Source organism: Osmerus mordax, chromosome 8 (genome assembly GCF_038355195.1).
Source record: "Osmerus mordax isolate fOsmMor3 chromosome 8, fOsmMor3.pri, whole genome shotgun sequence".
Classification (NCBI taxonomy): Eukaryota; Metazoa; Chordata; class Actinopteri; order Osmeriformes; family Osmeridae; genus Osmerus; species Osmerus mordax.
The window spans coordinates 10378714-10405201 of NC_090057.1; the positions used below are offsets into that span (position 1 = coordinate 10378714).

The 26488-nt window shown below is 46.7% G+C and overlaps 3 protein-coding genes and 1 long non-coding RNA gene across 4 annotated transcripts; 2 read left to right on the top strand and 2 right to left on the bottom strand.

Annotated features, from left to right (window-relative positions):
- Window positions 1–4200: 4200 nt before the first annotated feature.
- On the bottom strand, window positions 4201–7273 carry LOC136947909 (uncharacterized). The gene is made up of 2 exons (XR_010877031.1): window positions 7043–7273; window positions 4201–5661 (listed from the first exon to the last, which is right to left on the bottom strand). It is a non-coding gene; the product is annotated as an uncharacterized lncRNA (long non-coding RNA).
- A 1376-nt stretch (window positions 7274–8649) lies between these two features.
- Window positions 8650–16779, top strand: cmtr1 (cap methyltransferase 1). Its single transcript, XM_067242046.1, has 24 exons — window positions 8650–9147; window positions 9435–9545; window positions 10276–10430; window positions 10660–10818; window positions 11012–11104; window positions 11189–11260; window positions 11365–11459; window positions 11638–11710; window positions 11822–12020; window positions 12190–12308; window positions 12552–12648; window positions 12742–12874; window positions 13181–13360; window positions 13445–13501; window positions 13604–13661; window positions 13750–13818; window positions 14025–14156; window positions 14348–14473; window positions 14655–14746; window positions 14860–14928; window positions 15017–15064; window positions 15219–15331; window positions 15412–15520; window positions 15683–16779. Exons 2-24 carry the CDS (start codon window positions 9440–9442, stop codon window positions 15816–15818), a joined length of 2490 nt encoding a protein of 829 aa, XP_067098147.1. The 5' UTR covers window positions 8650–9147; window positions 9435–9439; the 3' UTR covers window positions 15819–16779.
- Window positions 16780–16795: 16 nt separating this feature from the next.
- ccdc167 (coiled-coil domain containing 167) lies at window positions 16796–18649 on the bottom strand. Its single transcript, XM_067242047.1, has 4 exons — window positions 18520–18649; window positions 18152–18246; window positions 18017–18069; window positions 16796–17750 (listed from the first exon to the last, which is right to left on the bottom strand). The coding sequence occupies exons 1-4, from the start codon at window positions 18568–18570 to the stop codon at window positions 17644–17646; spliced, it is 306 nt and encodes a 101-aa protein (XP_067098148.1). The 5' UTR covers window positions 18571–18649; the 3' UTR covers window positions 16796–17643.
- Window positions 18650–19715: 1066 nt separating this feature from the next.
- kif25 (kinesin family member 25) lies at window positions 19716–26248 on the top strand. The gene is made up of 15 exons (XM_067242414.1): window positions 19716–19784; window positions 19990–20055; window positions 20452–20574; window positions 20746–20887; window positions 22800–22903; window positions 23023–23108; window positions 23215–23254; window positions 23422–23489; window positions 23627–23701; window positions 23991–24134; window positions 24323–24499; window positions 24617–24771; window positions 25270–25512; window positions 25624–25779; window positions 26097–26248. The coding sequence occupies exons 1-15, from the start codon at window positions 19716–19718 to the stop codon at window positions 26246–26248; spliced, it is 1800 nt and encodes a 599-aa protein (XP_067098515.1).
- The last annotated feature ends 240 nt before the right edge of the window (window positions 26249–26488 follow it).

The following is a 26488-nucleotide window of genomic DNA, read 5'->3' on the forward strand; positions in this document are numbered from 1 at the left end:
GGATGTATGCATGAAGGTATGGAGATGTACATTGTAGATGTGACCTGTAATTTTCCGTATTGTTGAGCTCTGACCGATGGGTTGTCATAAGGGCAATTGCCTGTATGGATGTTCAGTACAGGAGTGTTGGCTTACGTGACCCAGGTTTCCCACTATGTTCCTAATCCTTCTAATCGGCTTTTTTCATCAGGGAGAGGAAGAGGTCTCCTTTTAACACTCACCTGTCATGGGCGTCACACCGCGAATCAACACTCTCTCTTGAAACTGGGTGTCCCCGAGTTTGCGTGTGGGGTGTTTATGTTTGTGTGTGTGTGTATGGGGGAGGGAGGGGGGGTTGAGACACCAGGTGTATCCACAGATGCGTGTCAGTGTCTGTGTGGACATCTACACAGGCTCATCACATCCGATGATAGCATGTACACACAGAGCTGTGCTCCATGGTACATCACCTGTGGTGGCCAGTAACTATCTTCAGTGGATCTGACAGGGTTAACCAAGACACAGCTGGGATTATCCTGAGTAAACAGATATCTCATGAGATTCCCAGGGTGACTGAGTTGTCCAGAGTGACCTGGGAAGAATAACAACAGCTCCTCCTAATAGACCAGAGCAGGGAGGACACTTGTTCTGCTCTGAGAAGCATCAAACAAACATTCTCCCTTTTATACCCCTCCTCACAATCAGGAACTTCAAAATCTCACCCGAAGGGCCCAGTTATTGTTTCGTTGATTCTCTGTTTTCTTTTCAAATCTTCTCCTGACAATGTCTCGGTTCTTCGGTTCTCGGTCAACATTCTTGTTTTTTAAAAGCATCCTGTAAAAATGGGGCGGAGGGCAATGGAATGCGTTACTAAGAGCTTTGCATGGAGAGGTCAAAGGTGAGATAGGATGTGCGGGGCTAATGTTTTACAGGAAACCTTGTTAAAAAAGAACAAGCGAGTCATTGGGTTGTACTTTAAATTTCTGCACTGGTATTGAGAGGAGGGATACCTGTGTACAAAGCATTGAGTCATTAGCAACAATTAACCAAATTAGAAGGAAAAAGTGTGCCCTTCCACCTGGAAACACTACTTAGCCTTGGAATGCCTCAATATTTTCCATTGAACTTGTTTCCTCAGGCAAAGCGAATGTTCTTTTTCCAGCTATGGTGACAAAGCACTTATAGTTCACTACTTCGGCATATAACTGGACTAATTCAGCTGGGGTGTTGTTCAAGTGAGGATCAGCGTTGAAACGTCAGTGTACGATTAAGGTTTCCATTGAGGCCACAGTCCAGACCGCATCCGTCCATTTATTTACAACACAGCCTATTCACGCACGTCAACCCCTCCATACCACTCCATACCACTCCATACCACCAGAGTCTGCTTGGTAACAGAAGCCTGAAATAGAAGGGATGTTGAGTACAATTATCTTCTTAACGTGTCATAATGAGCTGCCATCTTTTCTCCCGACAGAGTCACGACTTCCAGCCATCGGTCACCGTTGTCCAAGATCAACCTATGGCATCAAGACTATTACCGGCATTTTCCTGCTGTAGGTTGTTTTGTGTGTATGGTCATCTGTTTGCATGTGTGTTCTCCAGAGGATATGTAAACAAGTGCGTGTGTGTGAGTGTGTGCATGTGTGTGTGTGAAAAAGCCTCCATACACGAGTGAAGGTTTAATAAGATCAAGACAGAGGAAACTGAAGCCACGCTAAGCTGCTGTGCCGTTAAAGAAGGACCACTGTGGGAATGTGCTGCGTCACAATTGACACACACTCACTCACGCTCCTCTTCTCTATCTGTCTTCCTCACACACACTCCACCTCCCCCTCTCTTCCTCACACACGCTCACGCACACTGCTGCCCTCTCTTTCTTCGTAACTAACTTAAGGTACAATCTGTTCGATTCCCTCCCCTCGTTCCTCCTCTCCCCTCTCTGTAGCAGAGACTTTTACCTCTTTGTGACTTGCTGTGTGAATGTAACCAGAGCCACCTGAAGACCAGACACTGAAACAGAAACACAATGAACCAGTGTGCACTGGATGTGTGTGTGTGTGCGTGTCATAGAGATGTGTCATGTGTGTTCATGCGTGTGTTGATTTGACCTTGACATACTCTATCGCTGAGGTCTGTCTGAGCAAAGCTTAGAAAAAGTGAGAGAGAAAGAAAGAAAGACAAAGAGAGTGAGTAGAGAGAGAGAGAGTGTGTGCAATTGTACCCCAGTGTCTGTGTACCTTTTCAGTGTATCTGATTAAAAGCCTGCAGTGTGTGGGTGTGTTTGTGTGTGCTTGTTTTGGGGTATGGCTGTGTACATGTGTGGAAACTGTGAAACTATGAATAGTTGAATAGTTTATTTTGGTATTTTCTCCCTGCAAAGCTGCTGTGTGTCAGAATTTGGTAACCTGGTGCTGGCTGTTACCGGTATGTGGTTTTGAACACGTCCTCAAAGGAGCTTACTGCTATCTGGGTCAGAGCTACACAGTCTTAGCCTTGACCGTGAAGTAAGTTGTATTATATTGTAGCCCAGGAGGTGACTGTCTGCCTGGCAGATCAACTCAGTCAGGCCAACGTGATTGGAGATCACCAGTATTCCTATTTGGGCAGACTATGTCAACTGGAGGCTTCATAATTACTTTATTTCGAATTTGAATTGTTCAGTAGAGGACTAACTTCTCCAGAGAAAGTCATTCTCTATTGGAGAATGTTTGGTGGTACCTTGACAGCCTAACTGGTCATGGATATTAAACTATACGGTAACATCTAAAGACAGAATAAGCACTGTCTTGTGCATCTATTAAGCAGACATTACTTGTTTTTACTCAACAGAGCATTCGTGTGAAACCAGGAGGAGGACAAAACACTGTGCTGACATCTAGTGAATAAAATCAGCATTTCTGTTGTGAAATAGGCTCCAGTGTTTATTGGTGTTACCTATGGCTAACCATGATCTCTGAATTGTAAAATCCGAGGACAAAAGCAAAAAGAAACACTCCATTTCATCTGTTAAAACGTTTCTTACATTGATAATACTGGACAAACATCAAAACACATTTAAAGGTGCTTGGTGAGGCATTCTGAATGCCTCAGTTCACTATAGGCCTTCAGGCATTTCTAAACAGGGCAAACATGAAGTGATACAAAGACAATCTAAATCGTTCAATATAAAATGCAGTCAGTCCAAACAGAAAATACATACAAACTCAAAAGAAAATCAATGACAAGCTGAATAGTTCACAACACCAAACAGAAGCCGTATGAGCAAAGAATGTTAAGGAACCTCTAGGTTACAGAAAGACAACACACTTTGGATTCATTGCAACTATCCTCTCAACCTACAGTAGCCTACATGGTTTTTCCAACACAAGGTCAGAGGCTGACTATAAGGAGGGTAAAAATGCAAGGAGTCTTACATTTCCTACATTTCCCTCACACCTGTCTGGGTGTCTCTTTCAGGATTACTAACCTCTGTCACCTTAAGGTGTGACTTGTTCCAGGAAAATAGATCCTTTCTCATGAAATACAGTATAAAGACTAAGTGGATGACCAGGAGCATTTTCTTTTGTACATTTTACAGAAAACAAAACTGGATACATTGAATGTGGTTTCAACTTAATTTTCTGATAGACAACCGATTATAATACATTAAATTACAGTACAAGTTCAAATACTTCTGAAAACCACTAATACATTCATTGTGTCGGTGACACAGTCATATTCTGTCAATAGTTTTTCCCCTTCTTACAGAGCTTGTTAAGAAAAGAGCAATACATTTAATATAAATAGTAATGAATTCTAACTAAGTTAGGAGACCAAGCTACCGGTCATTTGCCTAACACCTCTCGGTGCTTCCATGTTCTGACAATGGAGGACAACTGGGGGAATTCTTAGAAAATTCACACATTCAGCAATCCTTCTGTTAGGTTAGGAGGCACCCAGGATGGCTGACCTGAGTGCATCCAAACATGCTGCCAGACATGCACCCAAAAAGAGTTGCCATGTGTCAATTCAACTAGATTTCACCCAGTTCAGCTGTGTCACAATCCATGTCATTCACATCTACTAATCTCCTCAAGCATCAGATATGTTCAGATATGTACCGTATGTACAAGTTATGTACACGGCCAGTCTTCAAAAGTGCAAAGAAGCAATGTTCAAACATCTTAGATGTTCAGTTTACTGAAAGATTTGTCGAATTAATAATGATGAAGCCAGAAATCAGACAGCTTTTTTATATTGCAGGAAGTTCACAACCTCAATGTCTTGTGGTGAAAATAAAGATTAATCAGTATGTTGAGACAATCCTTTCCTTGTGCAAAATCCATCCAGCCTTTTTTCTAAAGAACTTGGACATATCTCTAAACTTGGTCCAATGATGTACCTTGATTTCTTTTACATATAAACACAGATAATGAAATCAGAAAATCCAGAAATCATACAGTAAACTCCAGAATCAAATGTAAAAATACAAGACTGACCGACAGAATCATTCAAATCTGTCAAAACATTCGGATTCTCTGAGTTGATGATGCAACCGTTCTCTGTATTTTACATCTTTGTTCTATGCAGATCTTAAATAGGAAACCTGGACACAGGCAAGGTGTCTCAGCCCTTAAAAAGGCTCTTGGAGCAGTCATGGCGTTTCCTAAACACTAACGCACAAAGGGCTGAGACACGTATTAAACAGTAGGGGACCCTGAGTGACTTGGGAAGGCTTGTCAATTTGGCTTCAAGTGGAGACACATTTATGACACTGATCCTATTCAGTGTGTCTTATCACTTGAGTGAGTAACACTTGAGAAACTCACTGAGATATTAGCAGGATCTTTTTTTGATTTAGCTGTTAATTAAAAAAAAAAAAAATTGATGGGGGGTGATGTTAAAATTACATTATGTGTATCTTTGAATCACCGCCTTTTTAAGGCACATATTATGAAAAAGGGAGGGTCTGACTGAAGTTTAAGATTGAACCTGTTTGTGGAAATGTATGTTGTCTTTGCGTGTGACTACAAGTAAAAATACTGAAATTAAGAAGAGAAGAGTCTGGATTATCTACAATAGTTTAAGATTGAACCTGTTTGTGGAAATGTTTGTTGTCTTTGCGTGTGACTACAAGTACAAATACTGAAATTAAGAAGAGAAGAGTCTGGATTATCTACAATTGAACTGAATTCTGGAGGAACTGCATAAAGGGTGATGTAGTGTTCAGGAAGGAAAGGAGATGTAGTCATGTAGTCATTAACTGCTGAAGTGGAACCTTAAAGCATCAATCTTTCAATCTCCGACCACAAACCAATTCCAAAATCGAAATCAAACTGGGTCAATCCTAAACTTCAACCACAAAGGCTAAATTCAACAGGGAATAAGGAACAACCTTTTTTTGGGAGAAAGAACAATTCCTTTGAGTAGAGTCCTGTAGTGTTAGGTATAGTCCAGTGATGCCTGTGTGTTGTGAAGGTCCGTTGTGGTCCAGCAGGGTGGTGTGTCTGGGGTCAGGGGTCATGAACACCTTGTTCATGTCTGGTCTTATCTCATGAGGTTGGCTGAGGGCTTGTAGTGCAATGTGAGTTGCCGGGAGCTGTATCCAGACATGCCGATTCCCATCAGGCCTAGCAGCATGGCCATGCGGGGCATCACAAGGCCCTCACGGCTCTGCAGCACGGTCTGGGCTGCCTGGGTCTGAAAGGTCAAGAGAGAGGAGGGGTCACCGGCGAAGCTGGGAAAAACATGGCCCCCCACAAACGCTGCCACCAAAGTCACCGACGGCGACAACACAGCAGCCTTCCGTCTAGCTCGGGCTGCACTGGAGTCCATAAGGATCGGGCCGTGCTCAAACAGGCTTCTCATCCCTGAGATGGTCTTACCGTAGGGGAAAATCCGAAATACATTTTCCATTTTGGCTCCAAATGTTAATTTGGAGTCAAGAATAAAGACAAAAGGTATGGCCGCCACGTTCTGTACTTTGTGAGTCTTGTGTGATTTTGGAAAACAGCCATCTCAGAATTGTGTGCCAATCCAAAACATGTCCTAAGCTCAGATAAATTTAGTTATTAGCTTTTCTTGTCTTCAGCCTATTTTCTTAAACAGGTTTTTATTTCAGTAGGGTGTATATAGACCAGTTCATGTTTACAGTTCAAGTTTACAATAAATAAAGGACTCGGTGACTGCACACAATGCTTTACTTTCCAGAAATGCTAACATTTGAGATCTACAGTATTCTCGTACTGTCCCCCTCCTTCGCTTCTCACCACACCACAGTAGCTGCGTGAGTTATCTAACCTCCACTCCGATGAGCTCAAAAACAGATAATCAGGCTTGACACTTCCCTCCTAAAAGACGCAACAGGCTTCTAATTCCAGCTGCAGGGTCCGAAAATACAGCCCTGCTGGGTGATTAGGAGCATAGATCTCATGCCACGGCACTCTGGATCCCATTAGTGGGGCATTAACTTGACCCTGAACGAGACAGAATCTCTGATTCAGATCCGTTCAAAGACAGCAGGCTACGCTAATCCAAATCTATCCTTCCAGGACACACACTGGAAAACACCTGTTGGACAATGGATCAGGTCCATGTAAGATATTTACTGTCTCAGGACACATACAGTGTCTTGGAAACAAAAACATCAATGTAGACATTTCAACTGGCCAAAATGTGTTCAGGGGTTATTCTCTTGTTCTATTTAGACCACCTATCTACTACACGTTTGAGTTAATTAGTGCAGATAAAATCTCAGCAAACATTAGGGAATTATCGAAGTAATGTCAAACCTTATGTAAACCAGAATTGGGACAATTTAGGAGGAGGCATAGAAAGAGACAGCTGTTTCCAATAAGCATGCTGCACAGTTCAACATAGGCAGTTACTTGATCACCATTTAATGATGACCACTAACACGGACCAATTTCTAATAAAATGGTTCTACCAGTAAAGGGTTTTGATTTAAAGGTTTCACTGAAGGATTTCCTACAGGCATAACTGAATAACCTTTATCTTGTTCCAGGTAGGAGCATTGTTTTGCAAGAATGGATCAGAAGGACAATTAGAACATCATACGCACCTGCAGGTATCTGATATATCCAGGGGTCAGTCGAGGGATGCGGAAAAACATCTTTGCTGTCTTTAGTGTCACAAAGTCAAAGCCAGATAAGACACAAGAACACTTCAAGGAGCTTTGCAACCAGACGGTTGGCCCTGTGTGACCCTTCCCTCTCCCGAGTCCTGACGTCCTCCACTGGGCTGAGTGTAGCGGCGGTGGCTGTAGATCCCCTGCGTCTGAAGACACACGCCTTCTCACGCTCTCACACCAACACACACCTGGGCTGCTCTGATCTCTCTGGGGTGAGACTCATCCCCACTGGTGGTATATAAAGCCTAGGCTGTGTTGCGTAAGTGGGTCACGTGGTTTGGTTGTGTGTGTCTGTATGGCTATGCCCATTAGGTCTATGGGGCTAATGGCAGGGAGCCAGATAAGAGAGCAGGTGTATGGATAATAAATCTGGACGAAGTGTACTTTTCACTGTCCTTGTGCCAACCACCACAGGGTGCTCGCACACACTTGAGGTTTAACAGTCCAGCAAACAATGGTGTGATGACGTTACTGGGCATCACAGGGGGTAGGTCAACAATTAGTGGCAATGTAGCAGCAAATGAGCCGATGATCCTATTGTTGTTGTTTGGCTATCCACAGGAGATGTTTAGAAGCAGTGGAAGGATGTAATTCCCAGGTGACCTTACTGTGATTGGGAATAGAGACTATTATATTATGCCTGTTTTTGACTTGAGCTATTGTCAACTATAGCCTAAGCCTAGCTGTTCAAAACAACCACGCATGTTTTAATGGCAGAAATGATCTCTCCATAGGCGGGCCGCTAAACGTAGAATTTAATCGTTGAATTGGTGGCTCAAATATCCCCTGCGCAGTAAAGGAGCTAATTCCTCTACCAGATTGACCTTATGCTAGCTTCATGTCACGGAATGGGATCTGTCATTAACGTTCAGTAATTACTGACTGACACACAAACATCTTCAGTGATGGCATGTTATGGGTCCGAGACGGAGACTTAGTGCAACACGCAACTTCCAAGGACATCTTCATTTTTCTGTCTAAGCCTACTATATATTTTTTTTTTACCAATTCTTATGAATTGATTCCACTGTTTGTATCGTTCTCAATTTGAATAGGCTAATAATAAAAAATATATAAGACCAGTTATTATTTATTGAGGAACTTCCTTTATTTTTCACCACAACCTGGGTATCCTCTATTTAAATAAAATTTCAAAACAATTAAATTACTTGCTATATGCAAACTAAAACGTTTTGAACTACTTGAGCTATTTTCTCTCTGAACAAAGAGGAGAACCCTGGGGTTTCAATAGATAGAAACTGCAATATTTCAAGTTATTAGCTTAAGTTACTATTAACAGTCACACCTATGTGATATTTTTGTTTTGAAGGAATTTATTTTAGTTTCAGTAAGCAAGGAACTATTTTTTAACATGGTCATAATGCTATTAACAGCATAGGTGAATTAAATTATAAATTAAGCTTACATCTAAGGATCAACAACGTCAACTCCTGCACCCATCAATCGGGTACAGGCAGGTGCTGATGTCCTATCCCACCGACGACGTCATTTACGCGTGTCTTACGTACTTGAAGGACCCCAGCGACAATTCCGAAACCTGAACGCGGGCTAACGCTGACCTCGATTATTACCACATTAATAGCGCTATTGCATGGAAACAAACTTTATGAAGTGCTACATCTTGGATTTATACACTCGAATAAACTGCTTTTTCTCAATGGCGGGTGCAGGTGTTCAAGAGAAAAACTAGAATTTGCACACAGCTCGTAGAAACAGCCTGCTAGCTAGCTAACCGTCGTTCGATGTTGTTGTAGACTGAAATCGAAACGTAGAGGGAAGTGCTTGGAATCTTGTTAGTTAAGTTTCATTTCTGACAAGCTACCGTACACCGTGTTGCTGTTTATTCAACTGGCTAGCGAGCTATCTTTCTGGACATACAAACTTGCTAGCTAGTGCTCGTTTGAACTGCTCACACACTTGTTAGCTTGCCAACCACTGCTCAGTCCAACAAGGAACACTGGAATGGTCCAGTTTAAACATCTGCGTTAGGTAGCCATACACATCTCTAATACGAGGTAAATAGCTCTAGTCAAATTAAGATTTCTATACCTATCAAACTAACTTTACCGAAGAATTAGCTTTTCAACACTTAATTTATTCAAACTAAAGATGTATCTGCGTAATTTCTCATGTATCATCATGCATATACCTGTATTTATCTATACATGACCTGACATTCCAAAACCCCAAATTATTTCCCGCTAGTTTAAGGAGGATTGCTTTGCCATATTATATTGCCCGATGACAGTTCTGCACCTCCCCATGGGATTGACCCTGTTCACTCTTCCCTCCCTCACTCCAGTCAGGATGAAGAGGAGGGGGGACACAGCCTCTGACCCCCTCGTGGGGAGCAAGAGACGCCGTGATGACGCCAGCTCGGACGACGAGTCGCCGGTTCTCACAGCCAGTCAGGGTAATTGACAGTTGCATCAACCTCTATAAACACTTGGACAAATCCAACCAACACATGTCACGTTTTACAACTTTGGATAATCAGTTGTGTTACATCTTAGGCCCTTATTCTGGATAGGGTCTGTGTAATGCTCAGGCCTCTGCTGTTTATACCTTTAGCAGAGCAGCATGTCCTAAATCTCACCTGTGCAAGACCCGAGTCCTTGGCGACCTCCCAGTAGCAGTAGACTTGGCAGAATACACTGTCCAACCACTAATCTCATTTCTTTAAACTCCAAGCACGGTTGTTTATATGGTAGTGATTGGCTCCACTTAACCTTCAATCCTATAAGGATGTTTACCAACATTAGATTGACTTTAATCAAAATGCGTCATACAGCAGCAGTGAATATCATAACAGTAGTCCAATAGTACTCAGCCAGTTTGTTTACAAATGCTCACACAGCCATGTATTGACATGCAACGCAAGCTGTGAGCTGCTGCACATGCAGGGGAATATGGGCCAATGCAAACACTCCAGTCCTACAGATGGTTAGGTCATGTGTGACATGGTTGGTCTGATTGAAGTAATGATTGTGCAGTGTCCTTGTGTGTTTCTGTGTTTGTCTGGGTGTTTACATCTGCCTTTGTCTGTGGCTGTGTTTATGTCTGGGTTTGGCTTTGTGTCTGCGTGTGTGTCGCTTCCGGTGCTGGTGTGTGCGCATGCGTGGGTGCGTACACGGTCCTTCCAGACTCCAGCCAGAGTGACTCCCACAGCGACCCGGAGGACCACCGCCCGGGGTTCTCCATGCCATCCATCTCCCAGAATGCATCAGCGGCGGACGACTCCAAACAGGATGACCCCGACAAGTTCTCCATGTACAACAGGGTGTCGCAGAGGCTCATGGTACGACATCACGACACACCTGATCATTGTCTAGCGTCAGCATAGCTAGGGGAACAGAGAATGTACTTTGACTATAGAAAGAGAGTGAGGCAAAGCCTCTCAGTAATTGGCCCTAAAAAGCGTGAATGACTAAAGCATATTGTATGCGTTCCGTGTGTTTCTTCTGGTGTATGCTAACTGCTATTTCTACCCTTTGTGTGTCCTCCCCCTTCCTTTCCTCGTTGCCCAGGCCAAAATGGGTTTCCGTGAGGGCGAGGGCCTGGGTAAGTTTGGCCAGGGGCGTAAGGAGATCGTGGAGGCGTCCACCCAGCGAGGGAGAAGGGGTCTGGGCCTCACGCTGCAGGGCTTCCAGGGGGAGCTGAACGTGGACTGGCAAGACGAACCAGAGGTAGGGGGAGGAGGGCCGACCGCCACAGCAACATCTTCACAATCCCGCTGTCCCGAATATGGACTGTGTGCACCGTAAACGCATTGTTTTTCTTCTTTTTGCGACACCTCTCTCTTTGACCCTCCGACTCCCCTCTTTCTGCTCTTCTTTCCCTCTCCTGTCCCTCCATCACTCCCTCTCTCCGCTCCTCCAGCCCGGTGCTGTAGAGAATGTAGAATGGTTTCCGGAAAGCACCACAGAGGTCCCAGATGCAGATGAGCTGAGGGACTGGATAGCGTTGGGACCGGTATGTACACACACACACCCATACATACACATACATACAATCTTTCTACTACAATGAGCAACATCTAAAACGTCTCAATTACAGAGGAAGCTGAAGATTGAGGATGAGACAGAGTTCTGCACCGAGGACTTGCTACACACACTTCTAAGGTGCAAGGTAAGTCACCCTTCAGAGTACAGTAGCCCTCTGGGGCAGGAGAGCAACAGCTAGCCCTCACTGTTCAGTGAAGACAGGGCGTGTTTCACCTGTGCGCTCTGCAGACGGTGTTTGACGACCTGGAGGGGGAGGAGATGAGGCGAGCTCGGACGCGCTCCAACCCTTACGAGACCATCAGAGGCGCCTTCTTCCTCAACAGGTGGACAGGATGAAAGGATGCTATTTAACATGCTAGCTAACGCCAAAAGCTTACTGCTCTAGGATTCAACCTATGTTCTCACAAGGAGCCTTGAACTCACTGTGTGTGTGTGTGTGTGTGTGTGTGTGTGTGTGTGTGTGTGCGCACGCCCCTCTTTCTGCGTGCTCATCATGTCCAGAGCGGCTATGAAGATGGCAAACATCGACCATGTCTTTGACTACATGTTCACCAACCCAAAGGACTCCCAAGGGGTGAGTCCGATCTCCCGACCTTGTCAAACAGACACTTCAACCCCCTCCCCATTGATAGCCAGCCCGACACAAAGGAATCTTCCGGAAACGACATGAGGGTTTCCTCTACAGAAGCCCCAGACGCGAGAGCGCGAGGGCGAGCTGCTGTACTTTGCGGACGTGTGCGCCGGGCCGGGCGGCTTCTCCGAGTACATCCTCTGGAAGAGGCGCTGGCACGCCAAGGGCTTCGGCATGACCCTCAAAGGACCCTGCGACTTCAAGCTGGAGGACTTCTACGCTGCGCCCAGCGAGCTGTTTGAGCCCTACTACGGTACACGGTCCAATACCCTGTCGGATGAGGAGAAGTGCAGCTGTGTTGTGTGGTGCTGTGTTGTGTTCTGTGCCGTGGTGGTGTGCTTGCTAAAGGTATTAACATAGGAGGAAGGGCGACTTGAACCGGATCTTTCCGCCTTTGTTAACGGGATCTTTCGTTGACCCAGGTGAGGGAGGGGTGGATGGAGATGGTGACATCACTCGACCAGAGAACGTGAGCGCCTTCCGGAACTTTGTGATGGAGAGCACAGAGAGGAGGGGCCTTCACTTCCTCATGGCAGACGGGGTCAGTACACTTGTATTGACTGAAGGATTACTGACCTGTGTTGAGCAGTGCTGTTATTTGCTCTGGTGACTGGTCGGGTCAGGCTGCGCTGATCTCTTAGCAATTAATGATTGGCCGTGTGTTGTAACACTCATCCTTCCCTTTACTTGGGTTGGTGGATTGCGTTGTGGCGCTCGCCTTCTCTCTGCCCTGGTTGGTGGCCTGTGGTTGTGATGCACATCTTCTCTGTGCTCTGACCGGCAGGGCTTCTCTGTGGAAGGCCAGGAGAACATCCAGGAGATTCTAAGTAAACAGCTGCTGCTCTGCCAGTTCCTCACCGCCATGTCAACACTCAGGCCAGGTATGCGCGCGTTTGTGTGAGTGTGTGTGTGTGTGTTTCCCGTGTGCGTGATCTCACAGCTGGCCGCGTTGTGTGTCTGTCTCCGTCTCACAGGGGGCCACTTTGTGTGTAAGACCTTTGACCTGTTCACCCCCTTCTCCGTGGGGCTCATCTACCTGCTGTACCTCTGCTTCGACAAGATCTCGCTCTTCAAGCCCATCACCAGCCGGCCCGCCAACTCCGAGAGGTGTGTGCGCGTGCGTGTTTGTCTGCCAGGTGTGGGGGCGTCCAGGTGTGGGGGCGTCCAGGTGTGGGGGCGTCCAGGTGTGGGGGCGTCCAGGTGTGGGGGCGTCCAGGTGTGGGGGCGTCCAGGTGTGGGGGCGTCCAGGTGTGGGGGCGTCCAGGTGTGGGGGCGTCCAGGGGTGGGGGCGTCCAGGTGTGGGGGCATCCAGGTGTGGGGGCGTCCAGGTGTGGGTGCTGGTGCGGGACAGACCACGAGGTGGTTTACTGTGTGTTCACACGTTGTGTGTGTGTGTGTGCGCGTGACGCTCAGGTACATCGTGTGTCGCGGGATGAAGCCCGGCACAGACGCGGTGCGGGAGTTCATGTTCACGGTCAACCTCAAACTCAACCACCTGCGGAACGGCGAGTCTGACGTCGTAGAGGTGGTTCCCCTCGACATTATGAAAGGAGACACACACTTCTACCAGCACATGGTCAAGTCCAATGAGAAGTATGGACACATACATACACATACACGCACGCACGCACATTTTTGGAGGCCAACAAATAACCACATGCACTTTTCTCCTTGCAGCCACTGTGCAGTCCAGATCAAAGCCCTAGCAAAAATCCATGCCTATGTGTTAGACCCGTGAGTACCCTGACTTCCACCTGTGTTCCTGCTATGCGTTTGTGTGTGTGTGTGTGTGTGTGTGTGTACGTGAGATTTGAGCGTTGTGTGGTGTGTTTCCAGGGCCCTCTCTGAGTCCAGGCAAGCAGAGATCCGAAAGGAGTGTCTGAAACTTTGGGGGGTGAGTGGGATACGGGACAGGAGATGAGAACCAGTACATTTGTTTTTTTTCACTCAAGCCTGACTCTTATTTTGAAATACGTCTCCAGGTTCCTGATAAGGCCAGAGTGACTCCCTCTTCCTCAGACCCCAAGTCCAAGTTCTACGAGCTCATGAAGGTGAGACCAGATGACAGATTATTTTGTCTCTCTCTCCCTGTCATGCTTGCTCTCTCTCTCTCTCTCTCTCTCTCTCTCTCTCTCTCTCTCTCTCTCTCTCTCTCATTACCTCTCCTCTCGCTCTCGCCAGCTCACATTCACTTGTCTCTCACTATCTCTCTTCTCCCTCCATTGTTATATATTCCTCTCCCGCTTCCCTCTGTCAGGGTTCGGACGCCGAGTCGTTCAACTCCAAGCCCACTCCTCTGAGCTCCACCACGCTGGACAAGGTGCACCACGTCCTGGACTACCGCTGCATTGTGGGAGGAGGCGAGCAGCTCTTCCTGCTTGCTCTCGGGGTGAGACAGCGAGACTATAGGACTTTCTTCAAACAGCCACCATGGGACTTGGACCATGAACAGAGCATTTAGGCCCCCCCCCCCAAAAACACTGTCTTACTGGCCATAACTCCAGTCTGAACTCCAGTCCAGTCTGCTGGACTGGCCCCTCAGTACTATAACTCTGGGGTCTGTCTCATGTCTGCACACAGAAGTCCCAGATCTACACGTGGGACGGGAAGATGCCCCTGCGCTGGAAGAAGCTGGAGAGCTTCAAGCTGGAGCTGCCCAGAGAGACCCTTCTGAGCGTGGAGATCGTCCAGGAGCTGAAGGGAGAGGTAGGAGATATGGAGGGAGGGGGGGGGGCACCCGACGAATGGAGAGGAGGTGAAGGGGAAGGGTAGAACCAGAGGACGAGATCGACGTGGAAGACTGAGGGCACGAGGGGACGTTTTAGCAGAGTAGAATCCCAGCCGGTTCTGTTTGTAAGCCGGCTGGTTCCGTCTGTGTGTTCCACAGGGCAAAGCCCAGCGCCGGATCAACGCGGTACACGTTCTGGACGCTCTGGTGCTCAACGGCACCGACATAAGAGACCAGCACTTTAACCAACGGTGAGCTCCCGCAACCGCCTCAACCAGAAAGGGATCGTGGCTCAATCTCCCTGCTCCCCCTGCAGTTAGGTGAACGTGTTTTGTCAATAAAGCTTTGGCTCTTTTGGCTCCAGAATCCAGATGGCTGAGAAGTTCGTGAAGGCCGTGTCGAAACCCAGCAGGCCGGACATGAACCCCATCAGGTAGAAACTCTGGGACTTTTATCTGTAGCGGCATCCTGAGGTTTTAACATGACGTCAGTAAAACATGTTTTGACTCCTGTTCCTTCAGAGTGAAGGAGGTGTACAGGCTGGAAGAGATGGATAAAATATTTGTCAGGTATGGGAGGAGCTCCGCGAGAGCCCACGCAAGAACACACACAGACGTTCCCCAGTTCTCATAGGAACCCCCCGAAGTGATGTCCGTCATCAGTGTGTGTGTGTGTGTGTGTGTGTGTGTGTGTGTGTGTGTGTGTGTGTGTGTTCCTCTCTAGGCTGGAGATGAAGGTCACCAAGAGCTCTGGTGGAGTCCCCCGCCTGTCCTACACTGGCCGAGACGACCGCCACTTCCTCCCCAGTGGACTTTACATCATAAAGACTGTCAATGGTGAGAGTGTGTGTGTGCGTGTGTGTGTAATATGGGTGTGGATGTGTGGAGAAGAGTCCTATCTAACCCTCCTGTGTCAGATCCCTGGACGATGGCTTACAGCAAGAACTCCAAGCGGAAGTTCTTCTTCAACAAGACCACCAAAGAGTCGACGTATGACCTACCTGCCAACTCTGTGGCCCCCTTCCAGTGAGTAGCAACCGTTTGGAATAGAAACCCCCTATTTCAGACCACACGATTGATCGGTTGAGTTACCCTTTAAGGAAATCCTTGGATTTAGTGTTTTAAGCATATTTCAACAGAATCGCAACACCTTATTTTGTGTGTTTGTTTTTTGTTTTGTCTCTCCAGTGTCTGCCACTCGGAGCGCTTGTTCTGGGCGTGGGAAGAAGGGGTCAGAGTTCATGACTCCCAGTCAAGGGTGGACCCAGAAAAGCTGTCCAAAGATGACGTGCTCTCCTTCATCCACCAACACTACCAGCCCTGAGCCACGGGGGGGGGGGGGGGGGGGCGCCATCACATTGAAGACACCACAGATCGAGCAGTGACTCCTGCCAAGGCCAATTTCCGATAGACAATGTGCATGGTGATGGTTAGAAATGAATTGTCATTGAATGTATGGATCCAAAACGAAGGGCAGAAGGTCATCCATCCTCGGTGGCTCTGACACTGGTTTCCCTTGTAACCAGTGGACCTGGACGAGCCCACTGTCCTTCATCCACTACCCCAGGCTCGCTGCAGCCCGTCCGAGTGCACAGAGTTCTGCTCATTAGAAATGTTCACACTAATTGACACAGTTAAGCAGCCATTTGACACATCCCGTTGCTCTGCATGCACCTGCTCAGCTTTTTATATTTGTCCCTGTCTGTGTATCCTCCTTGACTCTGGAGTTCACATCGTGTTTCTATGTACTGTGTGTGTGGACAGCATACACACACACACGCATTTACATGTGTTTTATCTGGTCATGTTTGTTTTATGGACTATATTTCCTCACTTCCCGGACCCCCTCCGCCCTTTCCCACACCCGACCAGGTCGGTTTGTCTGACCTGCGCGCTCTGTCCACAGTAGTCTCGGCTTGCTTACCAAAACCTCCATCCACATAGCATGGAGAATATTTCATAAAATGCAGTGAATCCATATCGAGTCCAGCCAGCCCTCCTCCAGGTGGGCTGGTCCTGGAGTCATTCACTATGGGAATTCCTGGGAGGTTATTTCTGAAACTCAAGTGTGTCTTTGCTGCATCCGGTTGCCTTCCCCCCCCCCCTCTGATCTTGTTTGTGAAATGTCAAGGATGAGGTGTCATTTGTTTTCTTTGTAATGTTTCTTCCCCAATTATGATACAAAATAAAAGCGTGCTCTTCCCAGGAACTATTTTTCTGTTGGTGAGATTGAGACCACTGGGATACTCAACACCTTAACCGGATTAAAGAATTTGTCTGGATCAGGAGATCTTTTGAATACATTCTTTATTGATTTCCATTTATAAGATAAATACAGATCATTACAAAATCCTGCATGCACTTGTGGTGGTTTAATTTAGTGAAAACTGTACATTGTGATGAATTGAATCCAAGGCAGACATTGATTAAAATAAATATCTAGAATGCTGCAGGTAGAGGTCATGTGATCTAGACAGCTGCAGGTAGAGGTCATGTGATCTAGACAGCTGCAGGTAGAAGTCAAGTCCTTGCATGCTTAAAAAAATGAAGGCCATTAAAGGAGTACCTAAGGCTTACTGTAGGTAAATTATGAAGACAATCGTTTGTTGGTGTGGACCATTGTGACGTTCTTTTCCAACAAGATACACAGCGTGCAGGTCTTTAAAGATAATCAAGCATAAGATGTATGTATACAGTATATGTATGATGAAAGTTTGGTGATCCTTGATAAGCAAGACATTCATATGAAGCCATCATAATAACAACAACACAATGATAAATCCTTTGATATAATAGATCAGAATGTAGCTGTTGCAACTGAAAGGAGAGTGCACGAAAGCATTCAGGTCCAACCTCCACAAACATTATTGTGCTTCCATAAGTGGTCCACGGTTGGCAAAGCTCACATCTGTCAAAAGCTGATATGACGGCTCATCTCAGCTACTGACTCTGCTATTTAGTTGTCACTCAACATATCGAGACCCCCCAGATCAGATATGTACATTTTGTCGTGCTTGACGGCAGCAGCTTGTTTTTGGCATGGTTTGGGAGTGAGGCAATGCATGGTCAAGGCATGACGAAGGACTTGTAGTCCGTAGCTGCCATTGCAGTCCTTGGTCTTGATGGGGGATGTAGTCCTGAGTCTTCCATCAGTAATAGACAAAGCCGTAGTAGAAGAGAGCACTGATGGCCAACAGAGCCACGGACAGCATCATGTTCCTCCTGTTCTCTCCTCTCAGCACTTCCAGCTCTTTATCTGCGTATGAGAGGTTAAACAGAGGTTAAAGGTTGGTGGCGCTAGGGAGGATACAGTTGGAACTCAATAGGGCTGAACGCTGGCCCCCTTGACATTATCCTAACTTTCAACTTCTGTCTAGCCAAATGTACTACCATGAAGACAGTTTCTAGTAAATGGTGAGAGAGAACATGCGTATTCTAATTGTTGAGATTCACCGACTGTGTGTGAGCATTCGAGTAACCAAAACCATGGCATAAGGGGAATGTAACTCATCTATCTCTTACCGAGTTTGATCATCCTGTCATTCATTATTGTCATTTCATCCTCCAAGGCTTGCCTGTGGATGACAGTGACTGTAGATTAATTACCCCGATGGCTGGATTCATGTTTATTACCATAATCTTCCTTGTTTTCCTCACCTGTCTTGTTCGGACAACTCCTCTCGCCTCTTCCTGTACTCGGCCCTCTCGAGATTGTCCTGACAACGAGACTTTCTTTCCTCCACACGATCGATCTACAGAAAAGAATGTACTCAGTGACAAACCAATCCAAGACTCTTTTAAAGAATAGAATGAAGTAAATCATACTTTACAGTAGGCACACTTTAACGTTGATGACAGAATAACCTCCTACACTACTGGGACGAATTCAATCAATGAATGGAGTGTGATGCTGTATGTCAGCGGAGCTACTAGTAGCGAGCTAGCAATGCTGTTTGACTTTAGATGCACGTAGGCTATAGGCCCCGTAAAAGAAACAACGAACATACAACTGAGAAGTATCTTACTTCGCTAGAAACGCTGATTTTTTCTTGTTTCCTCTGCTTCGATTTCGTCATTTTTCTTAATAAAACGTATGGAGGAAAACCCTGGGAAAGCTCTGGGAAAACCTATCTGAAGCCACTGGTCACGTCATCATGCAACGCTTCTCAGTGATCAACCAGGAGCAGTTTGATAAATACCGCCCCCTATCTTTGCGGAGGTGAAGATGCATTCACAATCATTAGGTTCATCTGCAACAATCCATTTCAAACTTAAAACAGCCTAACTTGGACAAGTATTAACTATTTTACAGGAATATGTTTTACAATCATTCGACATATGCACAATTCACGTGGGGTCCAGCAAACAATAACCTGTGCTGTAGCTGCATACTGCATAGTTGTGACAGAGGACAGGTTGTCTTGATTTTCATAGATTCTAGCATGTTTCTTTTTTAATCTTACATTTTATGAAGATAACGAAAAAAACCAGAGTGGTTCTCTGCCCAGGAATAGGTGCCCACCAGCTCTTAGGTTTAACCTGGTGAGCGACAACCACCAGTTGTCATCCTGACAAATGAGCTAACTTTGTCCTACTTTGACAATTCTTACTAATTCCTACCTTCAAGTTCACTGATCTCCAACTCTAAAATGTCCTCTTGTCAGAGAGGCTAAGTGTGGTTCACCAGCTTATCAGGAACTGTCTAAGGACCATGTGGCCAACCAGGAACCCCATAGAAGTCCTGTTCACATAAGGATGCTCCTTGCAATCCACAAGTCCATCACTAAGACATTCATGATATCTGGGAGCCAATAATAAAGAAAATTGCTGTCAATAAACCATTAAAATTGCAGTTGGAGTGTAGAGGTCCCAAATGAACAATTGACTGCATGCAGCCTAAAACATTCATTCACGTTGAGTTTGTTTGATGTTTGTCAACACATTGTGTTGTAATTTATAAACAGTTATAGCAGAACCTTGTCTTTATACCTGTTGGTAGTATGAACGTCCCTCAATTAACTTGCTTGTCAAAAGTTTATAGCACCAATCAGATCGTACGTCTCACCGGACAACGGGACGCAAATTGCGCACAAACGGAGAGCCGCTTGGAAAAGTGTTGACCGTGCGTAATCGCATTAACAGACCTGCGAGAAAGCGAGTTGACAGTTCGGTCTTAGATAGACTGTCCTGTACATCGAGGAACATTTCTCCTGTATGCAAAATGCCACTCTTTATTAACCGGGACCAAATATTTGCACATCAAGTGCACCTTCTGGAGCACAAACTGCGGGTAGGTAGCCTTTTACGCATGCCGTTTTACAGTTTTTTCTCCATAATGTTAAACGGAAGTTAGGTTATTTTATGTCAAACCTTGCTTACCAGTTGTTAGCAGAAGCATTATTTACGCTTTCCGCTATTTTGACAATCACCTTTTACAAATCATGGAATGGATGACTACCAAGGTGTTACCTAACAGTCTTTTTCAACGATTCCAGAGCAAAGAAGAGCGCATTCTAGAGTTGGAAACTGAAAATGCAATTCTTCACCTGAGACTTGCTGAGGTAAATCGGATGACACATTCATCTGCATTGTAAAAATTCTGGTCATGTATTCTGACACATACCGTCATTGATCTGACCAGAACAATAGGTCTGAGTTAGCCATACCCATGGCACCCAGCGGCCATTTTACCACCAGGAAATCACACGACAGATGGAAGTGCTTACTGCCTGAAGGATAAGGTGCTTGTAGAGCAGACACCAGATGCCCACTAATTTGTCCTTCACAAACCACTGATTTCCCCCTTTAAAAGTAGATTAAATAAGGGATAATTTGTGTCTGGCTTGCTTTCACAACCAGGCTTGAATGAATCAACAGGTAGAGTTAGGCCTACTAAGCATTTTATATTGTATATGTGTTTGTAACACATTAATCACCGACTGCTTGTCTGTTTCTAGTGCCTTGGTAAATTGCGCCGGGGCCATGAAGAACAAATAGAAGTCCAGAAACAGCGGCAGTACCAAAGAAGTGTACAGAAGAGCACTCACTCTGCCCTGGCCAAACTGCTGTCTGAAGTCCAGGTGCAGACCTCTATATGTCCGGAAGCATCCAGAACTCGGGGGGTGGGGGGTTAATTGAGAATGTTTGTTGGCTTTGACCCACTACCTTTCCATCATCTATAGGCCCTTGGTTAAGGGGAGGAATGTTTAGATGCACACACATACTCACGCATTCTTTCTGTTCTACTCTAGGTTTTGAAGCAGGACCTGAGAGATGTGTTTGCGGTGTATGCGGGTTTTGCCACTGAGCTCGAGGATCAGAGCAAGCAGCTACAGGAGACGGTGGGCCAGACCAACGCCACCATACAGGGTCAGCATGGTGACAACGTGCAAAGTGAGTACCTGATTGGCTGGCCAGGATCGTGAGATCACTCAGCCAGGAAGTTCCGGATGATGGGTTGTAATAGGAAGTGTTTGACTAAGAAAGTGACCATTTGAAGTTAGTGTGTGAAGATAGTCAGATACTCTAGATAATCTAGCCTTTCTCTTCATTTTCCACTCTTCATTATTTGATTCTGATGTGTTTTTGTCTGGATTCTTTAATATCTCTCGCTGCCTTGTACCTGAAACTCCTCTCCACCTCACTCCATCTCTCTTTCTCTTTTGCTTCCTTTCTCTTTTTCCTCTATCCCCAATCTCTTTATCCCCCACTCCTCTTTTTCTCTCTGTGTCTGTCACCCTCTCTTTCTTTATCTCTCTATCCCTCCCCCACCTTTCCAACCCTGTCTCTCCATTCAGAAGAATCTTATGTTCAGTGCTTTGCCATGGGCTTAAAGGCTGGTTGCTGGAGAGATTATCCTCCCTCTCCCCCTCCAACTCCTCCCTCCCCTCTCCTCCTCGGGACTCACCCTCTGATAAGTCTCCTGTCAGCTGGGTTCTCCAAGGTCATGTGTCGTGTCCTGTGCCCTGCGTCACTTGGTTGCCTTGGTGACACAGGCTCAGTGAGGCAGGTGTCACATGGTCGGACTGTGTAGTCTGTGAATTGTGGGACAGCCCCTGGGTCAGCACACAGTACCTGAGCCTATACATGAGAGTGTGTGTGTGACATTTTGTGTGTGGCGCTTGTCTGCCAATCATACTGATTGGCAGACAAGCGCGTACGTGAAGCAGGTCAGGTGAGGTCAAAGAGTGTGACATTTTGGCTTTTAGTGGTTATTAAGGTGAATTTAAGTGAATAATGTTAAAATAGTACAATTTCATTTCCACCAGGGTTTCAATAAACAGAACTAGGAACAGCTCAACAAGAAACACAAAGCTCTTTGGTCCTCAGTGAATGCTACACCCTGAGACGCTCTATGTTTCTGACAGCCAGGACACAATCAGCGACACAGCGGGTCTGGAGGTCTGAGCCCCTATCCAAACAACAACTTACAGCAGCCAATCACGTGCTGGTGTAGTCCCGTGGAGGGAGAGCCTGCTCAGCTCTGGTGGCTTGAGTCATAGCTTATACTTTACATCAAGCAAACTGAGCAAACTCTGTATACATTTGTCTCTAGGAGTCTGAGGGCCAGTGTATGTGTGCCACTTTGGTGTCGCAGGCAGGCCTTTTAGCCTTTGCCTTTATTAGCTGCGTGTAGCAGTGGCAAGTTGTGGGCAAGCCATCTTCAGTTGTAGATGGATATCAGATGGGCGTGGTCTTAAAGCCGTCTCAAATCCGACATTCATATAATCCCTTGTTGAGTTTTGATGGAGTTGGTTGGCATTTGCTTTAAGCCTGCGTGATTCATTCATCCTCACTGTGAAAGCCTAGAATATATTTTACTTCCTTGCACGCCATGGTGTGTTTCTTTGTGTGTGTGTGTGTAGGTGAGAGTGCATGTTCATACATGTGTTTGTGAAGGGATTAAGATCTGGCCTAGGGTCAAAAGGTCTTTACCTGAGAGCGTTGGTCACTGTTGGCATGGTTACAGCATGGCACAGCTTGACATGGCACGACTATAGCATGGGGAAGTCACAGACAATAAAAGGATTAATATTTGAGGAGCAAATCCTCTTGTTTTTGTGATGTAATGGACACTTACTATCCACTAGGGATTGTTTTAAGCCACCGGCTAAAGTCTCCAGCTTGTAAGATGACTCACCGATTGTCACATTAAGTTTGCATTATAGTTATTTCCCCCACAGTTTACTTGAAGTTTCTTTCAGGACAAAATGCCACATATTCCCAACATTGCTATTACATATGTGTGAGATATACTCTTTTTATTGTACAATAAACAGAATCTGTTTATTCTTTGTATTTCTAGGTTTGCAAGCGCGCGTAGAGGCTCTGGAGCGCTCCCTAGAGGAGGAGAAGGAGCGCTGCAAGACAGAGAGGCTGAGAAGAAGAATACTTCACAACACCCTGGTGGTGAGGAAGAGTTTGTGCCTCTGGAATGATCTGTTACTTAGTGAGTCACACACATGGATCTGTTAACCCCCCCCCCCCCCCCCCCCCTCGCTTCTTCTCTCTCTCCCTCCTTCTCACAGGAGCTCAGGGGAAACATCAGGGTTCACTGCAGAGTGCGCCCGATTCTTCCTTTTGACAATGGACAGGCGTCTACGTTAGCATTGGGGTAAAAAAGCCCGCAGTTTTGTACCTGAACTGCGTATTATTATAGTACTGTATATTTATCAGTGACCAGGTTGTCTCAAACCAGTTGGTGTGACTTTTCTGTTCAGGTGTGCCTCATCAGAGGAGGTGGTTCAGGCTGTTAATGATGTGAGTTTATACCTGCTGCTGATTCAGCACTCAGCCTGTCAAGTTTGAAAGCTTGAGTCAAACTTGACAGGGCCTCATTCTCATATGTACATTCTTTTAGTTGACACACAACGTACAAATGGTGCATATGATATATGCTTTTTTTCCCATTGCACCCGCGGCCCTAGGACACAGTCTTTGTGAATTGTACTAAAATGGGGAACCCAGTCCTCAACAAGATGTTTGAGTTTGAGAGGTATGTTTCATAACCATTAACTATAATAACTCAACATAACTCAACATTTAACACTATAGTAAATTAGTATTGTTGATTTCAGTAGTATATGAAACAGTCTGGAATGAGTCTGTCATCATGGTCATTTTGATTGACAGGGTGCATGGACCAGAGGACTCCCAGGATGCTGTGTTTGAGGAAGTGAAGCCCCTCCTTACTTCCCTTCTCGACGGGTGAGTGGACCACTGCTAACCTCATTGGAGTCAAACAGAGAGTAGTCTAGACTCTATGAAAGTACCAACATGCAGTTGCCCTTAAGAAGAATAATGACTTACCGTGTTTATTGATCAGCAATAGAACCGAAGCTTGGAGTACTCAAAGTAATTACACAGGATTAGAGAGCACAAGAGGGAAATGCAGCATCATGTTACCCTGTAAAACAATACGATTGCAATGAAAGCCCTGGAATGAAAACACATTGTTGAACAATTGAAGACCTTTGTCTGGGGTCAACGTTTTCAGGTATAACGTGTGTATAATGGCGTACGGACAGACAGGGAGTGGGAAGACACACACCATGATTGGCTCCCAGCCAGAGAGCCCCTCAGGACTGGAGACAGACGCTGGACGGGGCATCATCCCCAAAGCTGCCTGGGAGCTCTTCAGGTGAGAGACAGACAGAGAGAGAGAGGTTAGGTTAACCTCATGCTCTGTCAGTGAGATGGCATGCTGACCTGAGTCTGTGGATCTGTATGTGTGTGCGCGTGCATGTGGATCTGTTTGTGTGCATCTTGCCTGTGCGTGTGTATGTCTGTTTGTGTGTGTGTGTGTACCTGTATGTGTGTGTGTGACAGGCTGATCTCAGAGAAGCCTCCGGAAAGCCACATGGTGGAGGTGTCGGTGGTGGAGGTCTACAACAACGAGGTGTTTGACCTGCTGGCGAAGGACGAGGAGGGGGTCCCCACGGGGGCCAGGAGGGACATCTTCACCACCAGCACAGGGACCAGCGAGGTTCCCTGCCTCACCTACGAGTGAGTCCACTACCGCTGTGTGTGTGTGTGTGTGGTGACTCTCAGAGGAACAGGATGGCGACAGTGCATGTAAGGGAGTGTGTGTGTGTTGGCTGACGTCCTGCCGCCCCGCCCCAGGTTGGTGCGTAGCTCGGCAGACGTCATGCAGCTGATGAGCTCCGTGTTGAAGCTGAGGGCGCGCTGCCCCACCCTGGTGCACCGAGACTCTTCACGCTCACACCTCGTGGTCACCCTCACCGTCTCCTCCAAGAGCCCCAACGCTCTGGCCCTGGGTGAGACACACACACCTAGGTAGACACACACACACACACAGACAAGCCTGGGTGGACACACACACACACAGACAAGCCTGGGTGGACACACACACACACAGACAAGCCTGGGTGAGACACACACACACACACACACACAGACAAGCCTGGGTGGACACACACAGACAAGCCTGGGTGAGACACACACACACACACAGACAAGCCTGGGTGGACACACACACACACACAGACAAGCCTGGGTGGACACACACACACAGACAAGCCTGGGTGGACACACACAGGCAAACCTAGGTGGACACACACACACACACAAACCTAGGCAGAGACACGTTTCCACTCACAGTGACAGTCAGACCTCAGCAGACACAGGAATGCAGAAAACCAAAAGAGCACATCCCTCATGTAGACATCAGCTGTTGATGACATCTGTCTGTATCATGGCCATGTGTGTGTCTGTCATATCGCTGTGGTGAGTAACCTTGGTGATGTTCCTGTCAGCCCGCAGGTTACAAAATGCCAAGAAGGACATGCAGCGCACCCACCAGAAAGAGTGGTGGAGTCCCCGCTGTCGGCGTGCCAACCCCAGCGCCCGCTCACCGGACGAGCGTTCCGCAAGCTCCACCTCCTCTCCATGCCACTCCCCCTACCACTCCCCATGCCCCTCCCCCAGAACTAGCATTGGTCAGGCGCCCTTTAAGACAAAACTGCAGCTAGTGGACCTGGCTGGCAGCGAGTGTGTGGGTAAGACTGACACACACACACACACTCACGCTACACGTGCACACTCACATTGTCAGTGAATGCCACTGACAGTCACATTCAGGGATGCTGCATCTGTCTGTGTTCGTGTAGGAATGTCGGGGGTGACTGGCGCCGCCCTGTGGGAGACGTCCTGTATCAACCGCAGCCTGTCGGCCTTGTCTGACGTGCTGGGAGCCCTGGCAGAGCGGAGACCCCACGTCCCCTACAGGAACAGCAAGCTCACCCACCTGCTGCAGGACGCCATTGGTGAGGCTCACACACCTGTGTAAAGATGTCAACAGACGCACACGACCACAAACCACCAAGTCTCCACACACCAGGCCACTTGAGACTGGGACCAGGCCACACTTACCGTTTCCCAATTGGTTGTTCTGAACATCAGACAAGAAACTGGCCGTTCGTATACTTTGTGCGTTATGGTTATTTTGAAGCACAAAAACGACACATTGCATGAATGCGTTTGGTGAATTATTAAGACTCTCATCATTTTGAATTATTTAAAGTTAGTTGCGGAAGGACTTGGCTAACCTTCTCTGTGCTCATCTGTTCTGTGGCTCCACTAGGTGGCGACTCCAAGCTGCTGGTGATGCTGTGCGTGTCCCCGACACAGCGCTTCCTGACAGAGTCCTTGCAGTCCCTGGGCTTTGGCTCCAGAGCACGCCAGGTCCAGAAAGACATCCCTCACAGGAAGAGCACTGCCCTCAAACTGAAGTGAACCAGGGTGGATGAAGACAAGATAGAGAGATATAGGGAGAGAGGCCAGATCGAGAAGAAGGGGAGAAGATATGGAAGGATATGAGGGACGATGGATGGTATAAAGTTAGGATAGAAGAATATAAGGATGAGATGGAGGGAAGGACAGGTATTGCAGGAAGGGGGGGGGGGGGGGGGGGGTGATAGGAACTCTTGTAACAGAGCAATGCAAGTGCCAGTATTGCTAAGGAATTTGTGGCTG

Bases quoted from the DNA above. Each gene is read 5' to 3' on its own strand.
- cmtr1 (XM_067242046.1), top strand. From the start codon at position 9,440: ATGAAGAGGAGGGGGGACACAGCCTCTGACCCCCTCGTGGGGAGCAAG. The intron at 12,309-12,551 runs GTCAGTACACTT...TCTGACCGGCAG, and splicing joins ACTTCCTCATGGCAGACGGG to GGCTTCTCTGTGGAAGGCCA. The intron at 13,502-13,603 runs GTGAGTACCCTG...GTGTGTTTCCAG, and splicing joins CATGCCTATGTGTTAGACCC to GGCCCTCTCTGAGTCCAGGC.
- ccdc167 (XM_067242047.1), bottom strand. From the start codon at position 18,570: ATGACGAAATCGAAGCAGAGGAAACAAGAAAAAATCAGCGTTTCTAGC. The intron at 18,247-18,519 runs GTAAGATACTTC...TCTTTTCTGTAG, and splicing joins AAATCAGCGTTTCTAGCGAA to ATCGATCGTGTGGAGGAAAG. The intron at 17,751-18,016 runs GTAAGAGATAGA...TCTCATACGCAG, and splicing joins TGACAGGATGATCAAACTCG to ATAAAGAGCTGGAAGTGCTG.
- kif25 (XM_067242414.1), top strand. From the start codon at position 19,716: ATGCCACTCTTTATTAACCGGGACCAAATATTTGCACATCAAGTGCAC. The intron at 19,785-19,989 runs GTAGGTAGCCTT...CAACGATTCCAG, and splicing joins TTCTGGAGCACAAACTGCGG to AGCAAAGAAGAGCGCATTCT. The intron at 24,772-25,269 runs GTGAGACACACA...TGTTCCTGTCAG, and splicing joins CCCCAACGCTCTGGCCCTGG to CCCGCAGGTTACAAAATGCC.